The 16,445-nt window shown below is 30.5% G+C and overlaps 1 protein-coding gene across 1 annotated transcript in view; it reads right to left on the minus strand.

The window, feature by feature from the left end:
• LOC113378583 (paired box protein Pax-6-like) overlaps positions 1–16,445 on the minus strand; it is a 120,755-nt gene that overhangs the window by 29,569 nt on the left and 74,741 nt on the right. The window contains exon 4 of the mRNA XM_026619127.1: positions 11,576–11,801. Coding sequence (XP_026474912.1) covers positions 11,576–11,801 — 226 coding nt within the window. The remainder of the gene's footprint in view (positions 1–11,575; positions 11,802–16,445) is intronic.

Genomic DNA, 16,445 nt, shown 5'->3' on the forward strand with positions numbered 1-16,445 from the left:
CACAATATGGTAAAGCGGGGCTTAAAGGTGCGCGGGTAAAAAGGTCTGCAAAACCAGTGAAGTTAAGAAGCTGCTATCGGGAGAAAAACGCAATGTTTGAAAATTCATAACATAAAATTTCTAAAATTATTAATAGATTATCTAAAAAGATTTGTTATGCCCGACCAATCATAATATGGTAAAGCGGGGCTTAAAGGTGCGCGTTAAAAAGGTCTCAAAAACCTGTGAAGTGAAGAATCCGCTATCGGGAGAAAAACGGCAATGTTTGAAAATCCGTAATGTAAGTATTTCTTTGGTTGTCATTTATTTTGGTTGTGAGCGCTGTTAATTAGTTTACGAGACCTTAAAACAATTTCGAAGGATACTTTATTTGATTGTTTAATAAAATATATTGTCAATTTTAAGTTAGCTATAAAAACTTACACATGGGTGGGGTAAAAAGGACCAAATAAACCTTTACCCTGGCAAAGTTGTAAAAAATAAAAAAATATTAAGTTTAAGCGAAAATAAACGATTCGCTTTTATATAAATAAAATCGCCTGTACCAAATGTTTAATGTAATCTGCAAATATGATGCGAAGTTAAAAATAGAGTTATGATATTCAAACAATCTCATATCAATAATATCCAGTATCTGCATCAAATGCAAAACCTATTTCCTAGCCAAATCTAATACCTCTTTAATATTGGATTATACGAAAACGTAATCGTGATACAATTACCCTCGACGAATCATACAAATGCACTTACGTTTTCTCTCACTACGTTATCAACAATTATCAATCACAGCAGTCGCGGGCTCGTAATCCATACTTTCACTATCGTCGCCGTCCGCCGCATTTTCCCGCGGCTCGCGCGTCAGTGCGCTTGTGCGTGAAAGCGCTCTGGCAAGGGCGGGTGTAAGTTACCCCCAAGTCATCCCTTGATCATTTCACCGCTTGCTCAAACGCGCGAAACGCCCTCGGACGAACACATACATGAGGATTTATAGAAATATAAATACATACAGAAACAAATTCGAGAATAGATGCGAATGCGTATATAGTGTTTGTACAGGTATGGACGCGAATAGAAATAAACAAGTGGTGTATATAGAGGAGATATGGTTTTTGTTAAGATGATAATATTTTAAGAATGTGATAGATCAAGGTAAAAGATTTCACATTTTGTCATCCGAATGAAATGTAATAATGCTCGTTGATTCAAATTTTTTTTAACCGGTTAACTGTGGTTCATGAATATACTCGTCATTAAGAAGTGGCGGAAATTTGTGTATTGACGTTATACGTAGAAAATAGAAAATTTGCTAGTTAAATTGATTTTTTTTAAAACAGGTCCAATTTGACTTTGAGCAATTACATTGTGGAAACTAAACCAATTATATCACCATAAATTGCACATATCCAACAAACAACTATATGACCGTGTTCAGCAAAACTCTCAGCTAATTAATCATTGTAAAAATGTGCTTTTTTGCTGTTTTTCAAAAATTTGTCACTTAGTCCTTTTCACCCTATAGGCGATGTAAAATGGGACGGTCAGGGGAGTAACAAGTCCAATGTATTTTTGAAGTAAAACTTATTTAGGCGCGACTAGGGTGTAAATCCGTACAAATGCAACAGAAGAGCGTTACGGCAGATAAGATAAGATAAGAGTTGAGTGCCAATAAGTCGTCATTCGCTCTCGATTATATCATTTCTATACGGGTCGATTGTGATTAGGCGTCGTGTTTGTGAAAAGAGATCTGTCGTTGTATGCGTACTGATATCAAGGAGGAAATCGGCATAGATAAATAAATATTTTAAAGTTACGTCGTAGTACAAGTATTGATTTAATGAAAAATGCCTGAATCAGAAAAATATTTTACCCCGTTCCTTGAAAATAATGATACGAAATAAACATTTGTGCCGAAAGTTTATTGATTAGAAATTTATTAATCAGCAATTACTTCATTTTTCTAATGAAGGTTCATTTCTGAATGCTAATTACAATGACAAACCGATCATGTCATATTTGAAGTATGACTTTAATTACATGATTGTTTTTAAATATTATACATATTTTTAATGCCAATATAAATATATGATTTATAATTTATCATTATATAAATGTGTATAGTGGTTGACACTAATAAATGTGTGCATCACGAGTGCTACCATATTACTAATAAACATTATTCAAAATTGTTATATGATGTATTTATTTTTACTCAATTGCCATCTTGTACTGTAGCAAATACGTTTCATTTCAATCGCGTGTGAATCTTACGCGCACTCTTTTTTTAATTTTAGAAGGATATTACGAAATAATAGCTACATTATTCAACCAATGCAAAATATAATTTTTATATGTACATTTTTTACATAGATAACTCTGTATAAAACCTTGATCTGATATTTTGTCAGATATATTTATCAGTAGAGTTGAAGTTACAATTTATTTTATTTATATCTTATAAAATCAATCGATTGACTTTTTTATTGTTTGCACCTTTCCAGGTCCCGTTTACCCCACCCGTAGGCTTTTATAGAGGTTATATAAAAAACTGTTAAATCTAAATTAAAGTAATCAATATATCTAATAAAGTGATTAAACAACGAAAACTAACGAAAAATTATATTAAGGTCTCGTAAACTAAACAACAGTGTTCACAACCAAAAAAACTAACAACGATAGAAAATATTTTTGTTATGGATTTTCAAACATTGACGATTATTAGGAACAAAGTGATGGCTAGTTGTACATGTTTTGCCCTCTACTTTTAATTATTGTTAACAATTTCTCAACTATACTTGTTTTTGAGTTATCGCTGTTGGACCTTTTTAGCGTGGCTTCAATGTCTACGGGTAAAGGTAATCATTATGCATTGTTATTTCCATAAGTGTATAAAAAAATTACTTTTTCAATAAAAACACCTTCCTTAGCCTAGCTCTCCCCTACAAAAAACGGCAAAGGGCAACGCGAATTTTTTTTTTTTTTTTTTTTTTTTTTTTTTTATTTTGGATATAATTTACATCTGTCCAATGGACATTAGGTAAATTTTGTGAATAACAAGTAACAAAAAAGCTGTCTGCAAAAATAAACTATTGAATGCTTGAGAGAGTGCACAGTTGCAATCTCTCCTAATTTAAGAAAAGATTATGATCTAGATTGACTTGGAATGCCAGTTAGGTCCAAAGGCGTTTTCCTTTTTAATCTTTTGGTGTAGTTTGCTGAGATGAGTGCCTTGGCGAGCCCGTTGGGATGGTTCTCCAGTCGATGACTGTGTTTGATGGCGTATCTTGCGATTTCTTCTTCTACCGTGTGCAGGCCCGTGTCCTGGTGGAGCAGCCATACCGGTACATATTTTGGGGCGTTCAGGATGATCCTTAGTATCTTATTTTGAAACTTTTGAATAATTTTTGTATTGCTCTTAAATGCTGTCCCCCAAAGTGCAATTCCGTAGGTCCATATGGGTTTTAGGATAACTTTGTAGATCAATAGTTTATTGTATGTCGATAGTTGAGATTTTCTTCCTAGTAGCCAATAAAGGCTCCTGAATTTTTCTTCTAGTTGTTTTCTTTTCTTCTGAATGTGTGTTTTCCAGTTAAGTTTCCTATCCAGATATATACCCAGGTATTTAACGGCAACTGCTTGTGGTATCTGTTCTCCATTAATAAATATCGGTGGGCAAGTATCTTTCCTCAGTGTGAAAGTGATGTGGACTGATTTTTGGTTGTTGATTCTTAATCTCCAGATTTTGTAGGGCAACGCGAATAGATAAATTCGTAGGCGCGATGAGCGAATCACGACGGCGCAACAAACCGTGATGCCGCGGCGATCACGCGAACGATTCGTTTGCGGAAAAATGTAGATGAGATCGGACATACCAATCGCCGTGAAAGCGTTATGAATTCTGCCCTGTGGGATTTCTGTGCACTTTTACAAGTAGAACTATATTGAACTTGCTGAAAAGCTGCTCGATTTGTTTGAAGGAAAATATATCACCATGTATATATACATATATTTGTATTCGTATCAAAATATTGAATGAACAGTAATGTTATTATTAATACCCGTTATTTTACATTAACACTAGATATTAATTAACTAATTAATATAGTCGATGTTTATTTTGAGATATTTATTCAGCGTAAATAATTAATCATTTTTAATTTATCTTGACGGAATCAGTACGGAAAAGTGTACGGAAAAGTACGGGTTGAGGAAGTTATTTGGATCAATTACCACCTAATATAGTCAATTTAAAAAAAAATTAATTTGAAAATTTGCTTTATTTGACTTAAATACATGCATTGATTTTATAGTCAATAGAATTCATCTTAGAATATTGATTAAAGATAAGGCGTTTTATAAAAGCGTGGTGACCTAAATAAACTTAAGTTTTCTTTTAGACAGTAATTGAATATTTTAATGATACTATTTTAAAGTAGAAGACAAAAGATGTGTAACCAGCCATCACATAATTCTTACGACGTCGCTATCAGGAAATCTACGAAAATGTATCAATATTCATTCCAAAAGTATTATTTTTTGTTGGTAGTATTTTTTGGTTTTGAGTTCTATATAAGCTCACACGTGATTGGGGTAAAAAGTACCAACTAAACCTTTACATTGGCAAAGGTGTAAGCAATATTAAATAGTAAATGAAGTGAAAAAAAATGCAATTTTACAAGATTTTTAAACTAATAGTTATTTGACCTCTGCTGATGAATATTTCTTTAGAAATAATAGATATAGGTTATATGCAATAAAATCTTTGTGAAAAATGTCCCTATAAAATTTTTATTTCATTTTGGTTAAATAATGTAGCTAATTATTTTGTAACAAACGAATTTTAGAAAAGTAGTAATTTCTATAATTAGCCAACATATACAACTGGAAACTGAACATAGTTTGATAGTTGTTTGTTTGAAACATATTTTAAATATTTTTTTGTTTCTTTGCTCTAGCTTGTTTACTTAAATCTATTTCTATATATTGTTCAATTATTTGATTAATAGTTAAGTTATATTAGTATATTTAGCACACCTTGATCTAAGGAGTGATTAATCCAAATTTTTAATAATTGTGTATACTATGAAATGTCCTTATTAAACAGCGGCAAAAAATATATTCAAAAATAGTATCACACCTATTAAAAAAAACTAGGCACGTTCATTAACGTCCAAGAACCAGTTTATACTCTCTTCAAATTGCAAAGTGTGCTTTTCTTTGCTGAACATTTTTACAGTATAGGAGTAACCGGACAATGTTTTGATTTTTCGCAAAACCACATTATCTTCATATAGTTGCTATATTGGGATATCGAAAAAAAAGTCGGAAACACGTTTTTTAGGCAGTTAAAGTGGTGTTACTCTTTAAAATCGGTAAACTTTATTTTGCAAAATAATTTTCTTTACGTAAGAAGTTTTGTCTTTGAAAATTTTCAATTGAGTAGTATCTATTAGTTTCAGTTCAATATCGAATGAACCATAGTGCACCTGATGTTTCGGTAACGCATTTGCAAATTCGTATCACTTCATTATCCGGCAGAACGGTCTGTGCATGGCTTTTGACATTCCCGCTTGTGATGAATTGTTTGCTCTGTGTTGTTCCCATTGTCAACCCAGTAAGCAGTTCTGATGTCAACAAATCGTTTAATTACAATTTCGTTAAATCGATGCTAATCGAGCACCGACTGTACAGATTTCTTTTGCTAATATTTATTTTAGATGGATTTGATTTATTTCCATGAAAAATATAATTAGACAAGCTGACAGTGAAGGAATCGAGTTAATGGTTAATAATTTGATTCAACTAATATTGTTATTCAAGGAATTATTATTCAAATTATAATTGCTTCTCTGAAAATTATGACATTATGAGTGTTATTAAGAGATGAAAATGAAAAGATATTATACTTTATGAGAATCATACAAAATTAAAATCTTGAAAAACAAGGCTCATGTGTTCATAAGTACAATTGAAACTTAAAATTTTATAACATACATTTATAGTTAGGTCGAGCAAGGCTTACAGGTTCGCGGGCAAAAGGTCCACCACCGTTTTCTCAAAAACAAGTGAAGTATAGAATTTTTTATCGATACTATATTAAAGTTGGAGACAAAATACTCATCATCCTAATTCTTACGACGTCGCTATCTGAAGATAAACGGTTTCATTGGTATTGTTTTTTGGGTTTTGAGCTCTTTTATTTAGTTTATGATACCTGAATATAATTTTAAGTACATATGCGTTATTTAATTGTTTTGTAAGATGTATTGTTATTTTTATGTTAGATTGAACAGTTTTTTATATAATCTCTATAAAAGTTTACATGAGGGTGAGGTAAAAAAGACCATCTAAATCCTTACTCTAGCAAATATGTAAACAACAAGAATAGTAAATGAAAAAGAAAATTAAGTTATAAAACACGATTTTTCAAGAGTTAAATTAAATTATTAGTTATTCCAACTCTGCTGATGAGAATTTGATTCTGACGAAATATCAGATCAAGGTTTTATACAGTGTATTCTTTGTAAAAAATGTGCCCATAAAATTATTATTTCGCATTGGTCAAATAATTTCGCTATTATTTCTTAAATTCCTTCAAAATTTAAAATAACACATTGTATATACTTGCCCGATGGCTGTTTCTTATACCCAGCCTATGTGAACCAGGTAAAAAAAAATTGAAAAATAGACAAAAAAGTTTGTTTGCAATGATGAATTAGCTGGGAATTTTTCTTGGTGTAGTTAGATAGTTGATTGTTTGATATGTGTTATTTGTTATTACGCACTTGGTTTGGATATTTCAGTATAACTGCTCAAAGTCAAATTGGGCCTGAGAAAAAATAAAAATGATGATAGGCTGATCATAGATTTTAATTTTGATAGTAATGAAAGCGGTGTTTTTATGCATTATATTGAATAGATAATATTTTTAATTTTATAATTTTTTCTTCATTTGCAGTATCCTTTCGAGTCGTCTCTTTCAACGTCATTACTTTAGCAAATTTATACGTGTTCTTTTCTTATTTATTTCCATCGCCAAATTATGTCGCAAATTCGTCACGTTATCATTTCGATTAAAACATAAATTGCGTGTAATGTCGTGTTTGCCGTTCAAATGTTGTATCGAGGAGCGACTGAGATTAAAGTTATTCAAAGTACAATTAGACGCCATCGCTTTTAAGCTCATAATGGATAGAGCTTCTGGACCAACGAACTGGAAATGTGAATTAGTACCGTTGTACATGAAAATATGTTTAAGTGAAATAATCAGCTGCAACTTTAAGCAAACAAACTTTCGTTTATATTTATCATGCGCTCCTGCTACGAGTTGAGTGCATTGTAATACTTTACCGGGGAATTGAACAAAATTCCTGTTTTGAATAAAATTATACTATCAGATTTTATAGTAGATTTTACGTGAAACAAGTAGTTTTAATAAGGTGATAAATAAAATGCTTTTTTTCATTACATATATTGAGAAATATCGTCATTCGTGAAACACGTAGTAAATAGGTAATTTCATATTATATTGGAGCTTTAAATTTATATACAGGGTGGCCCAATACCTTTGAATTGGTAGCTACGTCAAACATTTTTGCTCAAATATATACATCAGTGTTAAAATAATTAATGGTCAACGACAACTATCTAATAAGGATGATATAATTCCATAAAACATATTTTATCATCTTAATAAATAAACAAGGCTTATGGTCTTGTGGTCGTAAAGTGTATATGTTTATGCGTTTTAGGTATTTTAAAAAATTGTACCGAAGGGTTATCATAGTTGTTGGTTAATCTGTTGGTACCTTTTATCAATCTTCTTAATATCTTCAAATTTATATTATTGATTTTTTATAATTTTTGATTACAAACTTTTTAACGTGTTTCTTAGAGTAAAATTAATAAAGAATAAATAACTCCTATTTAATTTTATAACATTGTTATGGTTTAAAAATAAACAATGAAGGCAATGAACTATTTGAATAAAAAGAAAGCATCTATAAGTGAATAGAATCTCTTGTAGGTTAGTATTAGAGCTATGGAATTTCAATCAGAGGTGCCAGTTTCGATAACCGCCTTGGATAGCCTGATACAAAGCAGTAGTGATTTCGGGTTTCATTTGAAAATATAGATAGCCATATGTGAGAAGTCATTATCCGGCATTGCTGCATCAATAAAAAAAGTCAGCATCAAAAAATTTGTACTAATAAAATTCATCATATAGAGATAAAATAACTGTTTGGGTTGCTATCTATAAAACCGACGTGGTTAGTTAGTGGAGAAGGTATCTAAGTTGTAACTGTTCAAATTTCAGCACTTTGTGGAGCAATTATGTCAAATATAGATTAAGGGTGCTATGACTTTTAATATATAAACAAAAAAATGTATCAAAAATATGGATGTCTAATAAAATCATCATTGAATTACAATGTATTAAATTCTAATTAATTCCGCCTAATTAGTGAAACCAAATCATATCATAACAATAATAAAATCATTGTAAGCACAACCGTAAACTTGAACAAAGAAATTATTTATGGAACAGCTCTCCACATTGATTGCAGTTTTTGTAACAGTGAGTTTTTAACAATGCAATGGCTAATGGATTTACTTTAAATTCACTACAATAGTATATATTTTGCTCTTAAGAAAATGCCGTTTAGCTTTATATAATTGATAAATTAATGTTCCTATTATAACACGATTTTTTTATCAATTTACATAGGAACTATGCTGAATGTATAACGTATTGGTACAAAATGGAATTGGATCTATAAATGGAATAGAACTTGTTCTTGTTTGCAAGTTGCAACATTTGACTTGGATTTATACAAATATAATAACAGGTACCAATATCATCTCCTCCTGAATCCGTATTCCTCTGCGCTTCATTTCGTCGCTTTATCGCAAGACATACTCATTTCGTTAATTAAAGCATAGTTTCCATCCGGAACAGTAAATACAATTTTAATATACTGACATGTTCGCTCAACGATATGTGGTAAGTGATAGTATTCAGGAAATGCAATATTATATGACGTTACATGTACGATGTACGAATATTCCATATACACCGCAAATAGCGTACATGCATACACATTGCTGAACACGGTTTGTGCGATTTCAGGCATTGACAACGCGTACCGCACATCCAATCTATTTGATCACTTTAGCCTCTGGCTGTGACGTCGGAATATATACACATACCTATATATATATACATATCTAAATTTCCATTTATAAAGGAAAACAAACATAAATGATCAAATTTTTATTTTGTAAGCGCTGCCGTAATACTTTAACACTAAACCTACCAACGCAGGTCAAAATGACCCTTTTATTCGACCGTTAAAATATCAATATCGAACTATATGACAATTCTTAGAATATGCTAATAATATTTTCTTCACTCTTTGATTTTAGTTAATTTCTCTATTTTCCGAAAAAAAAGTCATGTGGCCTAACAACCGCGGTCGGTCAATTTGACCGGTGAAAAGTAATGTTATTTGGGGAGTTATTTCCATCGACTAGTAGATGCAGATTTATAAAAAATATACCAAATGAAGCAGACAAATTTAGAATAAAGTTCTGGATAGTGTGTGAAGTCAATAGTAAATATATAATCAATGGGTTTCCTTATTTGGGAAATGACAAGAGGAGAGATTATTCTATTCTTCAATTCGATAGTTCATTATTCTAAAACTCATATTTTTGTTCATATATTTTGAAGCAATTTTTATAAATCAAATTTTATTACTCTCACGGCGTGTATTTTTTGCATTCAATTACCTACAACTGCCTAGAAGGCATTCAGTAATTATTATGACCAAAGTGTAGAATGATTTTTTTAAAATACTACCCAATGGTAGTATTTAAAATATGTAAAATATTTGCAAAAAATAATTATAAATCTAAATTGTAAATTAATTATGCTAATGGGTTGAATTTTCTTAATATCCTAATAGTATTTGTAGAGAGCAGGTTTTTCGCAAGTTCATTGGGATGATTTTCCAATATGGTGTATAAAAATAAACCGAAAAAATGCTTGTCCCAAATTTCAAACATTATCTGATAGAAATAGGAGAAAGCAGCAAAAGTTAATAACTATTAGATTGTGTATCAGTTTGGTGAAAATGTGGCAGTCCAGATAGATAAGAAATGTAACATGAAATCGAAAATTTGTATGTGACAACTTTAGGCTAAAATTTATCACGATTACCAAAATTGTGATAGAACAACCGTTTGGCTTGCCATCAGTCAGAGTTAAGTCAAATCATCGCAATAGTTTATAGAACCCCCAAGCAGTTCAAATAATAATACTATTGATAAAGTAATGATTTTAATAAAGCTTCATATCGAATTCAGGAGCAATTTCAGAATTTGGTGATGAGGAAATATCATTATATATTAATGCATGAACAAAAAAAAATATCATAAAGAAAATATAAATAGAAACATATTTATAATAAATAAATAATAATACATTTATTTATTATTGAAAAATCATTAACAAGTAAATTTTGAATAAATTATTTACAATAAATGATTGAATAAATAGAAGAAAGCAGCAAAAGTGTATCAAAAATTATTTGATATTATTATTCATTATTATTACTAGATATTAAATTATTTAACAGTTGTAATAAATATTATAATTAAAAAAAAAACTATTTGATTTTGTATATTGCTTGGTGAAAATGTGGCTACGAAATGTAACATGAAGCCGAAAATTCGTAGGTGGCAACACTCACAAAAGTGAATCTAAATACATTATGTGCCGAAAGATGAGAAATAATAGAAAGTTTATCAATTTAAGCTATTTTTAGTTTATTGGAAAAATGACGCAGTTTCCTATAGTGCTTGGATACCACTCATATAAAAAAAACTTAAAAACCAATTTTGCACATTCTCAAAATGATCGATAAAATCTAATTATTAAAAAAAATCAAATAAATTTTTAAAAATCAATCTTACACATAATCAAAATAGTCGATAAAATCTAATTATTAAAAAAAATCAAATCAATAACAAAATTTGATAGATACAACCTGCACAAGAGCTTTGGCTCTATCCAAAAAAACATAAATTAATCATATCAAACCTCTAGTGAATATGCATATGCAGGACCGATTCTTAATTTGATCGCCAAAAATAATCTCCTAGATCAACTATCCCCGATTCACCTACATTTATTTGTACGTTTAACGTTTGTATGAATGTATGTTTAAATGTAAGAGCGTCGCACTGGTTATGATTGCATTGCCTAATAACGAATCCTGTACTCATGCATGCGTGCATATTTCACACACAGATCACAGCACAACTTCACACAAACCGAATCGTGTTAAATGAGAATTTGGCAACATTTTTAGCCCAATAATAAAAAAATCATATATGCCATCTAGTTTGTTTGAGGATGAGGAATGCATTTATCAATACTTCAATTCAATATAGAAACATTTTTGATTATTATTCTCTATATAACATTGGGCACAAAAAAATCACTTGACTCCTGGCTGACATAATATAATTTCAAAAGCTCATTGAAGATATATCTATCACTTATTTAACGTACCTCTTTTTTGCAGGTCGTCTCTGGTGATTTGTCCAGCGGCCACTTGTGCCGTCGGCGTGGTCGGCAAACCGAGATGAGAAGGTGCTCCTGCTCCAGAGTACCATGCCCATCCTGGTGCTTGACCATTAAACATTCGCAATTTGTCGTAAACAGATTCGTTTTGAGAGTTCGCTTGTTGCTCTTTTTGTGAAGCAAGGTTGCGCAGAACGCGGTTTATTGAAGACACCTGTGGATAAAGAAGGAAAATGGTGAGTCTTACATTTAACAAAATAGTATGTAAAGTATTTGTAATATTTCAATAATAATAGTTATCAAACAAATTGAAGACCAAAGTGAGAAAATTGAAGAAGTACGCAAATTTCTCTTGGTGACTATCAATTTCTTTTGGAGTTGACTATTAACTCTTTTACCATGCAAAGTTTGTTTAAATTTCCAGTAGAGCAAACCTGCGGTTCTCCTTGTGAGATATAATTACTGTAAAGTTGCAATGATATAAAAAGAATGAATTTTAACCTTTTTTTAAAAATCTGAATAATTTTCTCGCCGATTCCATTATTATTTATCGAAAATTTTTAACCACCTGCCTTAGTTAGACCAGCCCCAGCCGTTTCTCTTTCTACTTCGCGCCACAACCATTGATAATGAGAATTCTATTTGAATATTTCATGCTTTAATGTTAACTGGACGGAAAGATTTAGAACACGTGTCTTTAATCCTCTGCACAAAGTAGACAGGCTCGATATTTTCAAATTAAAACACTATTTTACATGACAGAAAATACAATACGTGGGGAGAGGGTATAATTTAGCGTACTTCATATGCATACACGTGTCGAAATCGTCACTTATTTGTGGATTCTTAGATTCGGATGTTATTTGGAATTTAGAGTAGGATTTTATTTCTACTATGAGTATTTTCGCACGTTTATTTTTATTGAACAAGCTTTTTTATAGTTATAAATCATTTTTTCTAAAATTTGGGGATATCTATAATTCGACATAAAATTTGGGGATATCTTTATAACTTCCATGTTGGTTTTAAAATATCAACTTAAAATTATATATAGCGCTGTTATATCCAATAATAATTTTATGTTGGAAAATAAATTGATCTTGGATGTTGCCAAAAATTCAGTACTTCAAGCATATAAATGAATTGGTCTTGGTCTTGTATCTAAAAACCGTATATATGTTCTGTTAAACAAAATTGTTGAGCTGCTATTTGTTAATGGCAGTTGTATAAAATATTTTGTCACGAAAAAGCGCATTTCGTTAAGAATATTTTGACTCAAATCCATAAATTGCGGCTGAGGGCACAGAATGGGTTGATCCGTTCAATGAAACTTTTAGAGTCTAAAAGCTCCATTGAACCGATATACAGTCAAAAATTTAGGCTACCAGTACGTTAAATACGTGACTTAACAGTATTTCTGGTATATCATTAAATCAACGATTACATGATTCGGAAATGAATCATCTTATTCTGAAACTATGAAAGATTTCTGATAAAAAACTAATTTTCTGGAGCTTTGAGACAGTCAGTCCGTTGAATAAATGATTTAACAGTATTTTAATTATATCAATAAATCAATGATTAATTGTTTCGGAAATGAATCATTTCATTCTGAAAGTATGTAAGATTTCTGATTTCAGAAACTGATTCTGTGAATAGATGATTTTTCAGTATTTTTATTATACCAATAAATTAACGATTAATTCATTCGGTATTAATCATTTTATTCTGAAAATATGAAAAACCTGTGATTTTTCCCATGAACTTGTCTAGTTTACATTATTCGTTCATCAGTATTCAGTCATCAATATATCTTTTTCAACCCTTTGGCAACGTGCGTCGCTCATAGGCGACATCTGCTTGATTATCTGTGTGTCGTCTCTAGACGACATAAAGTGTTTAGAATTTTGCTTCAATATTAATTATTCTCATTTAAATTATTGACGATTGTGATTTGTTAATTTTATTTTTTTAAGTGTAATTTTTAATTTCTATTTGCATTTCTATTGATAATGATTGGAAAATCTTAAAATATATTGTGTAACAAATTTTTGGGTTCATACAGCATGTTCATACAGCAGTGTCACTCCTGTGGAAAACACTTTCTTAGCAGAAGGGTTAGTGTCAAGTGTTAAAATTAGTTTTTTGTCTATTATAAATCAAGCTATTAACTGTAAAAACTGTAGATTTAGCATAACTCGTAACATACTACATTAGAAAGCATCATTAAATTTTATTAACTGGGAGTTCTCACAGCCAGTTCGTTCGCTGCTTCGCAGAGTTCTTGATTCCTCCTTCTATTACTACTAATCCCTGATCCATTTGACATTTTTGATAAAGCAATTAGCAACGATTCTCAATAAATAACTCTAACCACCTATTATATTTATCATCTCCTTTGCGGTTCATTCAAAGCGCTTCGTAGGTATTCGATCGTGAAGAGTTGCGCCGCAAATTGGATGCACATAAGAATCGCTTCGCACGCGCGCACGTGCCCCGATTCTGATTTGAATAACTGGCATTCTTTTTTGTATGCAGATCGATTGTGTTAATTATGGGTCCCAGTTTTACGCAGAATACAAGGATTATAATTATAACGGGGAAAGGAGTACTTTATTCCCTATTATCGTAAAAGCGTTAATTTTGTGGTGTGTTGAATACTAGTTTATGTAAAAGACTGCAGTTTTAGGTCGCGTGTTTGTCGAAACTGGTTTCAAATCGGTATGCCGTAATAATTTTTTATTTATTATTAACAATATATGTTTTTAAAATATATTAATAATAAGATAAACAATACTTTTTGAACATATCACTAAGCAACTTTTTGTGAATTCTACGCCATTTAATCACGCATACAAATATTGAAAAACATGCATTTTCATAAGGTAGCCATATTTTTTTAAGTCAAAACTGGGATGGCAATGGAGGTTGGGTCTTTAAAATAACAAATGCTACTAAAGGATACAATATAAACAGTTTTTTTTGTTTGAATAATTTTTTTTAATCAGAATCGCGGACTTATATATGTAATACTTTTTTATCTGTGATAATATATTATATATATATATATATTTTTTGCTTTTGAGCCTTGAATAAAATTCTATTCAATTTTCTTCAATTAATTTAATTTAAAAATTAGCATATGTTTGTTTGTTTTCATAAATTTTGTTAATTTACTTATTAATTTTCTGAAAACCTGGACAATGCGGGACAGAAGATTTAAATCTGGGATAATAATAAATATTGCTTTTGGAAAAACTCGGATGGAATTCCAGGACGGTCGTGGTAAAATCAGGACGTATGGCTGCCTTAATTTTCATTAACTTCTAAATTTTATAAAATAGTATATTCTGAATTATCTTTGAGATAATATATTTTAGAATTTTTTATTTCATTTTTTTAAATAAATTTAAATGCTCTTTCGATTAGTACAAATAGGGTGAAAACGGTTTGAATACGAAATTTTAACAATTGAATAAAAAATAATTAATTATTATAAAACTTTCTACAGACAGAAAATACAAATCGCGTTATATTTTAGAATTTTTTTTTTCATTTTTTAAATTAAGTTTAAATGCGCGTTCGATTAGTACAAATAGGGTGAAAACGGTTTGGGTACGAAATTTGAAAAATTGAATAAAAAATAATTAATTATTATAAAACTTTCTGACTTATGATTTCATAGATTTCAATATATATCTTGATATAAGTGAAAAGGACTCAAACTTCAATCAATTAATTTTTGAAATGGTATTACTTTGCCTGGCTCCTACACCTGCGGTAGAAAATACAGCCCAAAGCGATTAATTTATTTGAACAATATTTCAAAATGATTTGCATGATCTCGGATAAAACATTTTGATGAAAACGTAGCCAATCGAAGCATGATTCCCGTCGAATATGATGTTTCATAAACCGTTTGTGTAATTCTAATTAACAGTATTGCTGGAAATTTACATTGATCGCAATAATATGATAGGCCGTTTTGTCTAATGCGCTTGCGTCAACATTGTCAAACGGTGTGCCAGTTGTAGAATATATGATGCTATTTACATAAATCAGATAGCGCATAAACGTCAACCATATATCAAACGTTAGAACCAATTATTTTATATAGTAAACATGGGGTGCGAACGATGTTGCGGCATTAGGCATAAATCGCATCGTGTCCATAATTAATACACTCAACATAATCATGATAATAATATCAATGGGATTCTACGTATAGGGTAGATCGAGGCACGAAGGTCCAATTTGACTTTAAGCAATTATATTGTGAAAACCAAACCAAACGAACAACTATCTGACTATGTTCAGTAAAACTCCCAGCTAATTCATCATTGTAGAAATGTGTTTTTTGCTGTATTTCAAAGATTTGTCACCTGGTCCTTTTTATCTCATAAGCGGGCTAAAATGGTATAGTCAGGAGGCAAACAAATCCAAAGTCTTATATTTTAATTCTAAAGGGATTATTCGTAATAATAGCTACATTATTCAACCAATGCAAAGTATAAATGTCATGGGTACATTTTTTACAGGGATAACACTGTATATAACCTTCATCTGGTATTTTGTCAGAGAGATTCATCAGCAACGAAATAACTATATATCTAATTTATCTTTTGTAAAATTAATTATTTGTTGAAATTATAACAACATAACGATTTTGACGTATTAATCTAATTATTCGATTCGTAACAGAAGTCTACAGACTATACTGTGTTTTAAAAATACATATAGTGCAACTTTACACTTTTTTGACCTCTATTTATAATAATGTTTATACCTTATATAATTATTATACCTCATAAAATGTTTCATTCAAAGAGTTTGAATTTTTTAAATAAAATAACATACT

The sequence above is a fragment of the Ctenocephalides felis genome, unplaced genomic scaffold (assembly GCF_003426905.1).
Source record: "Ctenocephalides felis isolate EL2017-DRISC unplaced genomic scaffold, ASM342690v1 CF-g0.4_SCAFFOLD_01886, whole genome shotgun sequence".
NCBI lineage: Eukaryota > Metazoa > Arthropoda > Insecta > Siphonaptera > Pulicidae > Ctenocephalides > Ctenocephalides felis.